The 13,578-nt window shown below is 38.7% G+C and overlaps 1 protein-coding gene across 1 annotated transcript; it reads left to right on the forward strand.

Annotated features, from left to right (window-relative positions):
* Window positions 1–5,574: 5,574 nt before the first annotated feature.
* On the forward strand, window positions 5,575–9,461 carry gmnc (geminin coiled-coil domain containing; the record flags this gene model as incomplete). Its single annotated transcript, XM_084418050.1, has 4 exons — window positions 5,575–5,740; window positions 6,043–6,125; window positions 6,213–6,329; window positions 8,655–9,461. 4 exons carry the CDS (start codon window positions 5,575–5,577, stop codon window positions 9,447–9,449), a joined length of 1,161 nt encoding a protein of 386 aa, XP_084274176.1. The 3' UTR covers window positions 9,450–9,461.
* Between the last annotated feature and the right edge of the window lie 4,117 nt (window positions 9,462–13,578).

Raw genomic sequence — 13,578 nt, forward strand, 5'->3', positions numbered from 1 at the left:
TTAGGAAAAACATCTCCTCCTCCATGAAAGACCAAAACCTGACCATTACATTTTTCCTTTGGGATGATATATTGATGCCTAGTTTTATACCATGGTATGTACTTCAAAGACTATACATGTACAAAAAACATTGTAATAGCATAATTTTTTGTAAATATTTATATCTCTGGATATCATATTCCCTTGCACACTTCTAACTGCTTTTATGAGCTTTTTATCATTTATCTTGGTGAGTTTCAAGTCTTTGCCTTCATGTATGTGGGTACCAACACTCACAAACAAATGCACACACACAAACATTTAGCCTTTAACTAGTTTAGCAACCACTTAACATATCTAACAGGTTGCAAGCCCCCATGAGTCCAGTTTGTTGGCCAACAAATCCTGAGCAGCAGTGGCTGGTTATTAGAGCCCTCGGTGGGGAGCTGCACAAGAAAAAAGGGCCGGGACTCTGAGACAGCTGGGCCGGGGGCATAGGGGTTAGACGCCCAGGTATCTCCACCTGTACCATCATCACCGGCCCTGAGAGAAGGCAATTAATTCTCCAACTGCTGAAAGAGGGAGGGAGAGAGTGGTGTCTATAGAGGTGGGGGGTCAGATGGTGTGTGTGAATGGAAAGAGGATGAATTATTATATTTGAGTGTTTAGAGAAGTGCATATAAATGCATATCAGTTCTGTATAAATTTAAGGGACTTGGGTCTGAATGAACCAGAACAGGTTTTGTGTGTTGTGCGAAAACTCTTTTGATTTCTTAAGCCCCCTGACCCTCCTCTTAACTCCCACTGTCTGCGTTGTGTCAGTAGGGGTCATACACACCCACACACACTTTTTGCTCCTATACATGCTCCTCTTATACTGTACATTGACATTAATTTGGCTGATACTTTTATCCAAAATGATATGGAAATGAAACAACAAACATTCTTAGAACCCATCATCGAATCAATACAAACTTCCATCATTGCTTTAAAAAGTGCAAGCAAGTATTTGGCATAACGTTCTTTTGGGGAGCTGACTATTGTAATTGTATAAGTACAATTGATATGCATGTTTTTAATTAAACCACATTAGTTGACAGATTACATTGTATTTTTGTACTTTCAAAATATTTTTTGTTCACCACAGGACCATTTAAAATAAACAAGTGAATGTAAAAAAATATGTTTTAAGAATGATTCAGATGCTAGTTTGTGAGTTGTAATTTTTTTATAGTGAAATTTTTAATTTTTAATTTATTTTAAAAATATCAAATTTTTGTATTTAAAAAAAAAAAAAATATATATATAGTAATAATTTGTCTTATACTCATATTTTTTATAATAATATAGTAATCATTTGTCTTATTGAATGCTTCATATGCTTTTCAAAAGCCTGATTCACTCACTAACGAAACGAAAGCATTTCATTCAATGCTTCGGCATAATTGATATTTAGCTCATCAGACATAATTCATGCTAATGTTTCAATGCTCATTCATCTACAGAAAGAGAGCTGTAAAATCAGACCTGTCAACAGACAGACCGTTAGACCTGCAAAAGAAGTCAGCTCTGCCAGCAGACAGATTGATAAACAGTCAAAGCAGCTGACAGCAAAGGACAGAGGCTGTTTAATAGAGGTAGGAGGAGAATGACAAACTGCCATTCATGTCATAATGAGGCACCTGACAACAGCTCCGCTCTTAATTACCCAAGCTGCCACCTCTGAGTTTAGTTAGCACATAGAGGGGTGCATGAACACACACACCCATTTCACACTCTTCAAGAGCGGGCTTTCTTCAATAGATTCCCGCATATTATACCACACACACTTAAATTAATATATTCTATGGTTTGTATTCTTTATATGTATTGATGAGTCATGGGTTCATGTAATACATCACAGTGTGTTCATGGATGGGACCTTATCACTTTATAGGATGTTTTATAACCTCAAAGTGCAGATTATCAAAATGATCATTCGTCATGAAGGTTCACTGTACTTACACTACCATTCTAAATGTTTTTGAAAGTCTCTTATGCCCAGATCTGAATTTATCTGATTAAAAATAAAGTAATATTGTGAAATATAATTTCAATTTAAAATACCTGATTTTTATTTGAAAATATTTGAAAATGTAATTTATTCCTGTGATGTCAAAGCTGAATTTTCAGCATCATTACTCCAGTCTTCAGTGTCACATGATCCTTCAGAAATCATTCTAATATGCCAATTTGCTGCTCAAGAAACATTTATTATTATAATCAGTTGCTTAATATCTTTGTGGAAACCGTGCTACATTCTTTTTCAGGATTTTTTAATGAATAGAAAAATCCAAAGAACTGTATTCACTTGAAATAGAAATCTTTTGTGACATTATAAATGTGTTTACTGTCATTTTTGATCAATTCAACGTGTCCTTGCTGAAAAAGAAAAAAGCAATCCCACCAAACTTTTAACAGAAGCTGATTGCTCAATATGTTTACAGGTTATGACAGACTTTGTTTAAAAAAAAAATCGAAAAGTTCTAACATCAATATTTGTGATCAGAGCATGCTATTTTACAGTTACATACCCTGTTACTCACATATAAAATTAATGCACAGTTCTGGAGAACTATTTGCAGTTTCTCCCATACTTCATTTAAGTTCACCCCAACTGTTACTGGGTTTCTATATCTCTGGTATCAGGTGAGAGGACTAGGAAAGAAAGACAGAGAGTGTGAGTGAGCCTGGACAGAGGTTTCAGGTGAAATGACCTGTTTAATTGGCAGTTATAGTGTCCTGAATTAAACACTATCACCATATCCGTCCTCTCCTATACCTCCGCCTCTCAGCTCATTTCTACAGGCAAGCAAAGCGGCCTCCGAAACCTATACAAAGTCATTCTAAAACCCTGCAATTAGTGCCCAGAGGCCTCATACATCCAAATGGGGACATACCAAAGACTATAGAGAATAAACCTAAACCAAAGCACTACTCCTAAAAGAAAACAGGTTACACTTTATTTTACAGTACGCGCACTTACAGTGTCCTTAACCAAGAAAGAATATTGGTAATAAGGTAACTGCATGGGTTAAAGTTAGGTTTAGGTGTAGGCTCAGGGTTAGTACTTAGTTATTACCCAATTATTGTAATTTGCTTACATTTGTATGTACATTATGTCGTATGAAATATTTTTTTTCAATTATGCACGTCCCTGGATGTCCCAAAAGGAAGTTTTGTCAGATTTTGCACATTTAGACTATTTTGTATCCAAATTATATCTACTTTCACACATAGCAGCATACCTTCTTTCTAACTGCCCCATATCCACCCCCACCACATCACACCTTGATGTAAAAGTCCTTATCAATAGACATTTTGCAACCCAATTACTATAATTTATAACTGTAAGAAGACCTCAGATTTACAGCACAGTGTTCACTGCTGGAGAAATCTGGTCAAAATGACAGAAGGGGATTATTGATGTTGGTTAATGCCCTCTGTACGTTTAGTGGGTCTAGCAAGAAAAGGTTTCACCCTAAAGTCAATCTGTGTAATTGAAATCAGTCAAAATATAACAAAGAAGAATGCTTTTCACTATCAAAGATGCAATCGATTACAAAGACAACTGAAATTGACTCATTGTTACTGTTCTGTTAAATTAGTTTTTCCATCTTATTAAACAAAATGTTAACATTTTAGGAGAAATATTTGCCATTAAAATGAACACTTGGACTAATCACTTAGTAAATGAATTTTAAGTTCAAAATGTTGTCAACATGTCATAATGTTCTGCTCATCATTACATTACTAATGCCTTGAAAAAGACATTTGACATCTGCATTCTGACATACTGTGATATATAACATAACATGTAAAAATGCACTTGAAAAATCAATTCCAGGATGCAAATATCACCCATTAATTAAGTTAATTTCCGACATCTGACATGTATAAAGTTAATATTTGGGCTATTTATTTCCATTTGATTAGGCTTATCTCAGAGTATCATCAGACACCATTCTAGTCATAGCTGTATTTGTTGATATCTTCCAAATGAAGTGCAAAGTACAAAAAGCCAAGTGAGTATTAAAATTATAATCTTTCAGTTCTTTGGTAAAAAAAAAAAAAAAAAACCCAAACAAAACACAGACTGACAGAATTGCACAAAAGTATGTTAATGTGTCACTCTGTGGTATGCACCTTTCATTTAACTCTGAGAGGGGGTCATGAGCATGTCCCTTTGCTCGTTTGGTTAAATTAATTCATCATGCTTCTAAACTATCAGTTGAGCAATTATACATTAACCCACTGGACAGCGCACAGCACCCAGATGCGCAGAGGAACCATCTACCTCTCCATCCTAAAGCAATAAAACCTTGTGGGTGTTGCATTAAATACTACAATCTCCTCTTAAGGTGAACAAATCACGCGCATTGCCTTTTTCTCGAGCACTCGCTCATTGCGCATCTGCGATCCAACAGTAAAAGTGTCACGTCACTAATCTGACAGCTTCGCACCGAATCAGGTTTGCTGCTGCGCTCTGGAGAGCCGCGCTTGAGCGAGCGTCAAAGCAATTTGAATGAAGTTTAGCGCACTTGCTTCTCTAGGTCTTTGGAGAGCTCGCACTTACCCGTGTCACCCTACCCCAATAATTGGTAAGTGTTTCTCTAAATGTTCTGATTATTAGGTAACTAAATGTTTCTATCACCTGTTATTTTAAAACATTTTATTACTCGAGAATCCTCATGGCGAGCTGGCTTTACGCGCACCTGTCAGTTGGTGTTTTATCAGGGTCTCCGAGTGCCATGTGCATATATCTTGATGTTTAGATGTGACTGATACATTGACAGTTATTTGACATGCATAATTAGCACACAAAAGCAATGCCAGCGCCAATGATGAAGCAATAGAAGTTGAGTAGCTTAGTTTGTTGCAGTGAGCGCAACACGTGGGTAGGCTACTGTGAGGGCATAACACAGAATGATTGCCAATTTCAATAAATAATTGAATGATGACGCAGAAGATGGAGAGTATTGCTCTGTGTTAGTTGGTGTTTTTGCCTCATTTCTGCAGAAAAGTTGCACATATTTTCTTGACAGAATATATAGCCTATATTTGCGCATGGAACTTCACTGCAGGTTGTAAATTTTGCACCACTTAGCAGGCTGAAAGGTATAATGCAAAAACAAGTAATCTATATTATGCATTTAACCTATATATAGCCTGTCTCAACAGCGTTTTCAAACAATATTTTAGTAAAAGTTAGATTACATAGCGCAACTAAACAGAAGTTAAATTGGACTGAGTAAGCATAACTCGAGCGCTTTCCGTTAGGAACCGTATGGAACACATTACAAAAGAAAAAACCGTCACTGTTTATCACTTGGGATACATTTTATGCAAGATTTTATACAAGGGGATGCTGAATAGACTGATTGACTAACTTTCTAAGGTGTCCGTTTATCATATTCATTAGCTACCCTGTCTATTTGTAAAGTGGATGCGACATGATTAAATATGCAATTATTTCTCATTCAAAATAATAATGAGATTAAATAATTAAATATAATTGTCGCCTCACACTGTTATGCTGGATTTTTTTAGAACACCATGCTGTCCTGCCAAGAACTGAGCTTTGCAGGAGGGCAGCGCTACGAGTACTCCGCCTCGACGTCAGCTGATGGTAGTGTTGACGTTTCCACAGCGACGCTCGTCTCCCTCTGGGACGCCGGTCCCCTGGACAACGCTGCCCGCCAGCACGAGCCGCCGCGGCGGGGTAAGTCCTGCAATATGCCGGGATCAGCGGCGCGAGAGGCTTCCCGCCTTGGCAAACTGGAATTTTTCCATCTTGTACTTTTTTTCTTTTTTTTTTCGTGTTTTGTTAGAGTAGCAATGGACTGTGGAGTGTCTGGCCACCTTCAAATTGTTAGTTCTTTTGGGCTCTTTCTTTTGTTTTCAAAGTAGCCTATTTATTTCATTGATGTTTTTCTTTTCTTTTCACTTTTCAGCTTGCAATTATCCCTAGACCATTACTAATCAGGATGATGACCTTTATTTCAAATGTTCCATTTGTTTTAGATTCACTGCCTGTGTCTGAGCATATGGGACATCAACCCACCTGGCCAAATCAGCTGTCACCTCAACTTCAACGAAACAAGCAGGTATTTAAAAAGATGATCATATCCTAATTGCTCTGCCGAAGCTGCTGATATATTGTTAATGATTGTGAAAACATTTGTCCCATAAAGCTCCAAGACACCCTAATGCAAAGAGAAGAAGAGCTGGCCAGACTGCAAGAAGAGAACAACAAACTCAAAGAGTTTTTAAACTCATCATATGTGAAGTCTTTGGAGGAAAAAACTAAGGTAAGAAATCTCACATCTTAAAGGAGTAGTTAACTTCAGAAATAAAATTTACTGATCATTTACTCACCCCCAATGGCATCCAAGATGTTCATGTCTTTCTTTCTTCAGTTGAAAATAAATTAGGACTTCAACGGGAACCAACGGGTTGAAAGCCCGAATTGCAGTTTCAATGCAGCTTCAAAGGGCTCTACACGATCCCATAGAGGAATAAGAGTCTTATCTAGCAATGATTGGTCATTTAAAAAAAAATAATAATAAAAAAAAATATATATATATATGTTTATTAACCACAAATGCTCGTCTTGCACGTCCACGACTTCACGCATTACGTAATCACATTGGAAAGGTCAGGCGGTAACCTGATGTAGGCGGAAAATGTAGGGTAAAAAATGATCATCATTGTAACGGTAAAAGACTGTAAAAATGCTACAGTGAAAAACTGTTAATTGGTTAACAGAAAGTTTCCGTACTATATACGGTAAATAACTGTGATAGATCTAATGGTACATTTAATGTAATTTTACTGTAAAATACAGTTAAATTTACAGTTTTTGAAAGTGAAAAAGAACAACTCATTGTATAATTTACAATGAAAAAACGTAAATTGACATTCCCACAATTCCCTGTGTGACACTTCACATTTGATGTATTTTTGTTGAAATAACTATGTTTCTTCATAGTTTTCTTCGTTTTTTTCTAATCAGTTATGTACATTAGGGTTTTATGTTACATTTAATGTTGTTAAATTAATGTTTATTGCATTTTTAAAATTGCATGTGTTACCATGATGGTGTTTAATGTTTGTGTGAATGACACTGTGCAGCTTCTATATATTAGTATTAACTCTCTTGTGGAAGAGCTGCTTGTGATGAGCTTTGATTGATCATGTGAGTCTCATCACTGCTGTGATTGGTGGTTATTAGTGCATTACAATGGTACAAAACAGATATTAATACTTCAATAGGATGGTAAATTCACATTATGTCAGATAATAAAATACGGATTATTACTGTAAATTTTAAGTTAAGTCTGTAAAACCAATAACGTTGCTACCGTATTTTTGACGGTAAAGTTCTGGCAACCACAGTTGCCGGTTTTTTACCGTAAAAATCACGGTTTAATTTTTACAGTGTAGAGTGAAAAACCTCAATCTCATTTTCTCCTCCAACTTCAAAATCGTCCAACATTGTTGTTTTACCTTTTATTTATTAACTTTTTTTGTAAAGGGCGTTTGACTTAGTCTTTGTACTTTAGCTTTGTAAACACAAGGTCGGTACTTCCACCTACATCACGCGTGACCTTTCACAACGTGATTACGGAATGTGTGGCGCGTCACAGCTAGTGCAAGACGAGTATTTGTGGTTAAAAAGAATGAATATGAATGTTTTTTTTTTTTTGAAAATGACCGATCGTTTGGCTAGATAAGACTCTTATTTTTTGGCTGGGATTGTGTAGCACTTTGAAGCTGCATTGAAACTGCAATTAGGACCTTCAACCCGTTGGTTCCCATTGAAGTCCACTATATGGAGAAAAATCCTGGAATGTTTTCCTCAAACACTTTAATTTCTTTTCGACTATAGAAAGAAAGACATTAATATCTTGGATGACAGGGGGGTGAGTAAATTATCAGGAAATTTTAATTCTGAAGTGAACTAATCCTTTAACACAGTTCAGGGTTGCCAGGTCTGTACAACAAAACCCGCACAATTGCTAATCAAAACTATCCCAATCACTGCCAAAACTAGCACAATTATGTTCCGGGGGTAACAATTGCTTCAACCTAGGGACTAAAAAAACAACCCAGTGCAACAGTGTAAAAGTTGCCCAATTCTGCGGACTTGGCAACACTGTCACAGATGGATCTTTACACTAAGGTGATGCGTGTGATTTTTTTTTCCCACATTGAAATACTTTCTCCTTATCCAAATGAAACAGAGAAGGGTAATCTATAAAACGATGTAAAAAAAAAATATATATATATATATATATATATATATATATCCATGTGTATATGTTTGTATATCTCTATATATTATTTATTTCTATCTCAATTATAAAGTGTCCTTAAGCTATGGAAAGGCGCTATATAAGGTAAACTATATAAATAAAGCTCAAGCATTTAAAGCGACAAATAAAATAACTCCAATGCTTGTTTACAATATAATTTGGTGTGGATGCTAAAATAGTTCTAGTTATCTTTATAGTTACGGTTCTTGGTGTGAATGGCCCTTTACTGTCGCTCATGTCAGATCTTTCCTCAAATTATATGCACAATCAACTTCGCTCACATTCGTTTTACCGCTTTCTCCTTTCTTCAAATTGCAGAAACTTCTTTCTAGCCGCAAGGTTCCAGATGGGTCAAGACACCGGAAAAGAACACACGGTGATTTCCGGAACCTGAGCCAGTTGCTTCACAGCGGTGAGGGGAAGCAGACCTGCCGCAATCTCTCTTTGGAGTTTTGCTCTGCAGAAGAGCTGGCGGCCACCCCACCTCTAGACTCATGGATTCTAGAGACTCTCGGTCTGCAAGACGAGAACACCGTCGACCCTGCCCGCAGTTTCAACACCCCTTCTTTCAGCTGTCCACTTCCTACAGAAGATCCTTACAGCATGGCAAATGTTGACATTGGCTTCAGCCCTAATGCAGAGGCACGCTGCGATTACAGCAGCATCATAGACTCATCCAGCAACTGCAGTCTGGACACATCCAGTGGCTACAGCACCTCCCAGAGCTTGGGTTCAAATTATTCAACTCTTGACCCCTCAGCTCTGTACACCATCACATCTACCGGGTCACTAGTCAGCTCTCCACCAGCGATGACTACCGCTCAACACTTCACGCCACCACGAGCTGCCTCCACTCCATATCGGCCCCAAGACATAAGCCCTGGATCATACTACAACACACCAGGCTGTGGTTCCTCCAGTCCATCAGGGGGCGACGGTCAACTTTTCTCCACACCTCGTATGTCACGTAACAGGACAGATGTAGCTTTTAGCATGTCACTAAGTCCACAAAACAGCGTGAAGACGCACAGTTTCTCTCAAGGACAAGCTTTCACACGCAGAGATGCACAAGGAGGGTGGAACTTCACCTGGGTGCCTAAACAATGTTCCTAGAGAAATATTTGAGAACTGTGGGAGAACAACAGACATTTTAGCCATTTTTGAGGACTAATAACGCAATACGCCCCATAATTGCAACAACTCTTCAATTTTACGGGTTATGTTTATATATAATCATTGTATAGCTTTGTGGTATTGTTTATGTCATTTATGAATTTGTATATAATGTTTTTATTCATTGTGATTGAAAGACTTTGTCTTCGATTTTAGATGCAGGATCATGACTGAATTCATTAAAATCACAACAAAAAAAAGTCATAATAAAATGTTTAAAATGTTTGTTACTTTCAAATTGTACAAGAAAACATTCAGATTTGGCCCTTAAATTAAGATTGTCACCACCCACCTTGATGTTACAATTCTAACTAATTCACAAACACAGCATATGTCACTAGCTATAAGACAACTGGATCAAATACAGTTTGCATATGTCTTCCATTGAAAATACTAGCTCACCACTAGTCTCTTTAATTGTGAACTGACGCAGTTTAAGTATCAATGTTGTGAGTCCCAAATTTTCTCGTGCTACACCGTTAGCCCTAACCTGTCATTCCCACAGCTGTCCCGCTTCCCTTCCCCTATCACTTTCCCTCCCTGTGTTTCTCTCCGGTACGTCTTCTCCATTCTCCCGCCACTGTGAGACAAAAGAGAGGGCCGGCTGGTCTCGAGGGAGACTTCCTCCCGACCCGCCCCGCAGGTCTGAGACCCCCATGGGGGTCCAACATGGGATACTTACACCTCTCTATCCCTCCCCTCTGCCCAGCCTCTCACTCTCTGCTCTGCCCTCAGGGAGCTGGGGACGGCAGGGAAAGTTTGGGCCTTGAGTTAGCCATGGAGAAACCAGGGTGAGTGGTCTATATCTAATGACACGGTTAAGCCCCCTGCAGATGGCCTCCAGATTGAGGGGTTGACAGGAAAGAGCACCTTGAGAGGTACAGGTGAAAGAACAAGGAAAAGGAGATGATACATGGATGGGGGTGACTGAAAGGGAATTTGGAAGGATGTGTTAAACAATCAACAGGTTGTGGTTTAAAGAATAACAATGACCTCAGAGATTTGTCTGCAATACAATATTATATATTCAATTTTAGGTCTTATATTTGGTCTCAGATTAAACAATAGCCTCCCTTTCGACCTGAACACTCAATTCTGTGAAGTTCAATGGAAAGTAAAGCACTGCAGAGATGATGTATTTTTATAGGCCAAAACCCATAAATGAGTAAACATTTTAGTACTTCTGTTTCCATCCTCTCGAAGTCAATTGGTTTTTTGAATGGGCTTTTGGTTAAATGCCTGAAATAAGGTCTGTGTTGAACACAAGTTCAAGATATTTTCATGTTTTATTCTGTGACATAAAATGCATCAGTAATACCCTCTTTTGATTTTTAAAAGATTTTACTTGTCTTGGGAAATGAGGTTGCTAGCAAGTGGCTAAGTGGAACTACATAAGTTGTCGGAGATAATAAACATCATCATCAGTTGAAAAGCTTTTAGCTTAATAGCTTGAAGTCATGCGATCATTGTGTAGTTAATTTATAACTTATGTTTAGCTTTTTACTTCTGCCTTCTGAATGTTTATTTGAGAAGATTATTATGATGAACAAAAAGTGTAAGAATCATACACTTTTGTTGGTCACAGAGCCTAATTACTGCAATAATCCAAAAGCCACTGGAAAAACCCTGTTGGGTTTTTTGTCGAAGGAACCATTGTGATGCTAACTTCCAGGTTGCTTCCGGCCTACAAAAATAAGCATCACTGCAGTACTCTGTACAACAGATATGAAAAACACTACAAGCCAACTGGTACTGATGGTCTAGGGTCTTGGTAACTTCAGAGTTCATTTGCAAAGACGGGGCGGATAAAGGTGTGTTTGCAGTTTGAGACAATCATTCAAGCATTCGGGTTGGGAAACTAAAAGATGGCCTGGTTTTGAATTTGGTTATGTGGGACCATTTCATAACAACACGATCAGCTCAACCTGCCCAAATATATCATTATGAGTCATTTTAAGGTTTTAAAAAAAATAATAATAAAAAAAAAAAAAAATCCTAAAGACAGCCTCTGGTTAACTAGGTAGACAGAGAAGTGTAACATTAACAGCAGGCCTCCATAAAATTTACACACAAATACTGAAGAAGAGGCATTCAAAAAAACACACCAAGACTTGACCAAACCCTATACCTAAGAGAAAACTTTTTCACATATCTGAATAAAATAAAACATTATTTTATGACATATTTGTTTTTTATATGTAGCTAACTTCTGGGGACAATTCAAATACCCCCAAATGATAGCGAGGTCAACCACACACACGGTGGCTATCGATGGTTATTCATTATATACAGGCTCCCGGCTGTTCCTTGCACCACTTCTATTATAACCAAGAACACCATTTAATCTTCAGCAGCCATAAAACAAAAAGTACTCAATAATTCTACTTCAGATTATGCTGTCAAACTAAGTTTCCGTTTGGCTGACATAATATAAATAAACTGTTCTACAACTCCTAGAATCACTTAGCTGTTGTGAGGCAAACTAATTCAGAAGCAACAGCTATGCTTATATATTTGAGCATAAGAAAATAATAAATCATAACTGTACCTATACAATGTTAAAGTAGATTTAGGCGTTAGACATTAGGAGAATACTCAACAGAGATAAAGTTAATGTTTAAACAGGCCGTGTGTGCCTCTCTAATTAAGGAAGCCCTGTTATCTTGATCTCTAATAGGTCTGCAGTAATACATGATGTATAAGGTAGAGAGAGTATGCCGGAATGCTGCTCTGCCTGGTGTGATGGTTAATGTGTATCTATGACTGTGAAGCTTGAGTAACTGTACACTGTAAACTGCAGCTGTAAAATCTCTTCAAATATTTATTTTCTCTCATTAAGGTCTCATTGGATACATATCAAAATTTCCTCAGTTGACACAGGCTTGGCTCACACACGCACACCAGAAATGCTCAGATTTATGTGTTCCTGCATGAGGGATTAGGATCTTGGCTATGTTTAGGCTATGTTTTACTACATACTGAATACTGTGCAGAATACACTGTATATTGACTTCTTTAGTTTTAGAAAAGTAAGTGAAACAGTAGACATCCAGTTAAGTGGAGTGCATTATGGGACACAGTATTCCACTCAGTGTTCTCTGAATACTGCACACTTTGGCAAATGCAACATTTGCATACTGTAGGCTATACTTTTAAATATTAGTTTATGGCAGCATCTGATGCAGAGAACTGGGTGAACTGCGGCGATGACTCCCCCCACCCTCCACCTAGAGAGACCGACTCAGCCAGGCCTTGGCAAGACTCAGAGCTCATCCGCATCCTTACCAAGACAGTGAGCGTGTTGAGTTTAGACTGGTCGGCTCCAGAAGAGCCCTGCTGCAGCCACCTTGATTAATTATTCCTGCAGCTGGGGCGCCGAAAGCAGGCCCTCTGTCAGCGACCAGCTCCGTTCTTCCCTGAGGTCCACGAAAATTGAGAAGCCTCCTCAGTAGTTCCCTTTGGCCTATTACACATGCGGTTAAAGGTCTGCGTCCCACCTTGAGCGTGGCGCAAGGGCATGAACACGGGAGCAGATATTCTGTCCCGGTATGGACCTCAAGTGGCAGAATGGGAAGACTCCACACCAAGACGGTCCGCATGATTTGGAGCATTTTCGGCAAGGCAGAAGTGGACCTCTTTGCATCGAAAGAGAACACCCACTGCCCGATATTCTTTTCGAAGGAAAAGGATACATTAGCCCACAGGTTGCACTCTCTGCACATTTATGCCTTCCCTCCGGTAGCACTGCTCCCTCAGGTCATCAGCTGAATCAGGGAGGACAGATGCTCAGTCTTATTCGTGGCACCACTCTGGCAGAACCAGCCGTGGTTCCCGGGAATAGTTCAGCTGCTGTCAGCAGCACCATGGCCAATCCCGCTGAGGAGGGACCTCCTTTCCCAGGCAGAGGGGTCAATCTTGCATCCCCAACCTGAGTTGTGGAGCCCCCATCAATGGCCGCTCGACGGGAGTCATGGTGACTTTATGGACAAAAAAACGGTGGCGTAACATACTCCTATAGCTGGCCAGTCCATTGGGAAACACAACCTGGAGGTCAGATTTCTCAGAGGGG

Source organism: Rutilus rutilus (assembly GCF_951802725.1).
Source record: "Rutilus rutilus genome assembly, chromosome: 9".
Lineage (NCBI taxonomy): Eukaryota > Metazoa > Chordata > Actinopteri > Cypriniformes > Leuciscidae > Rutilus > Rutilus rutilus.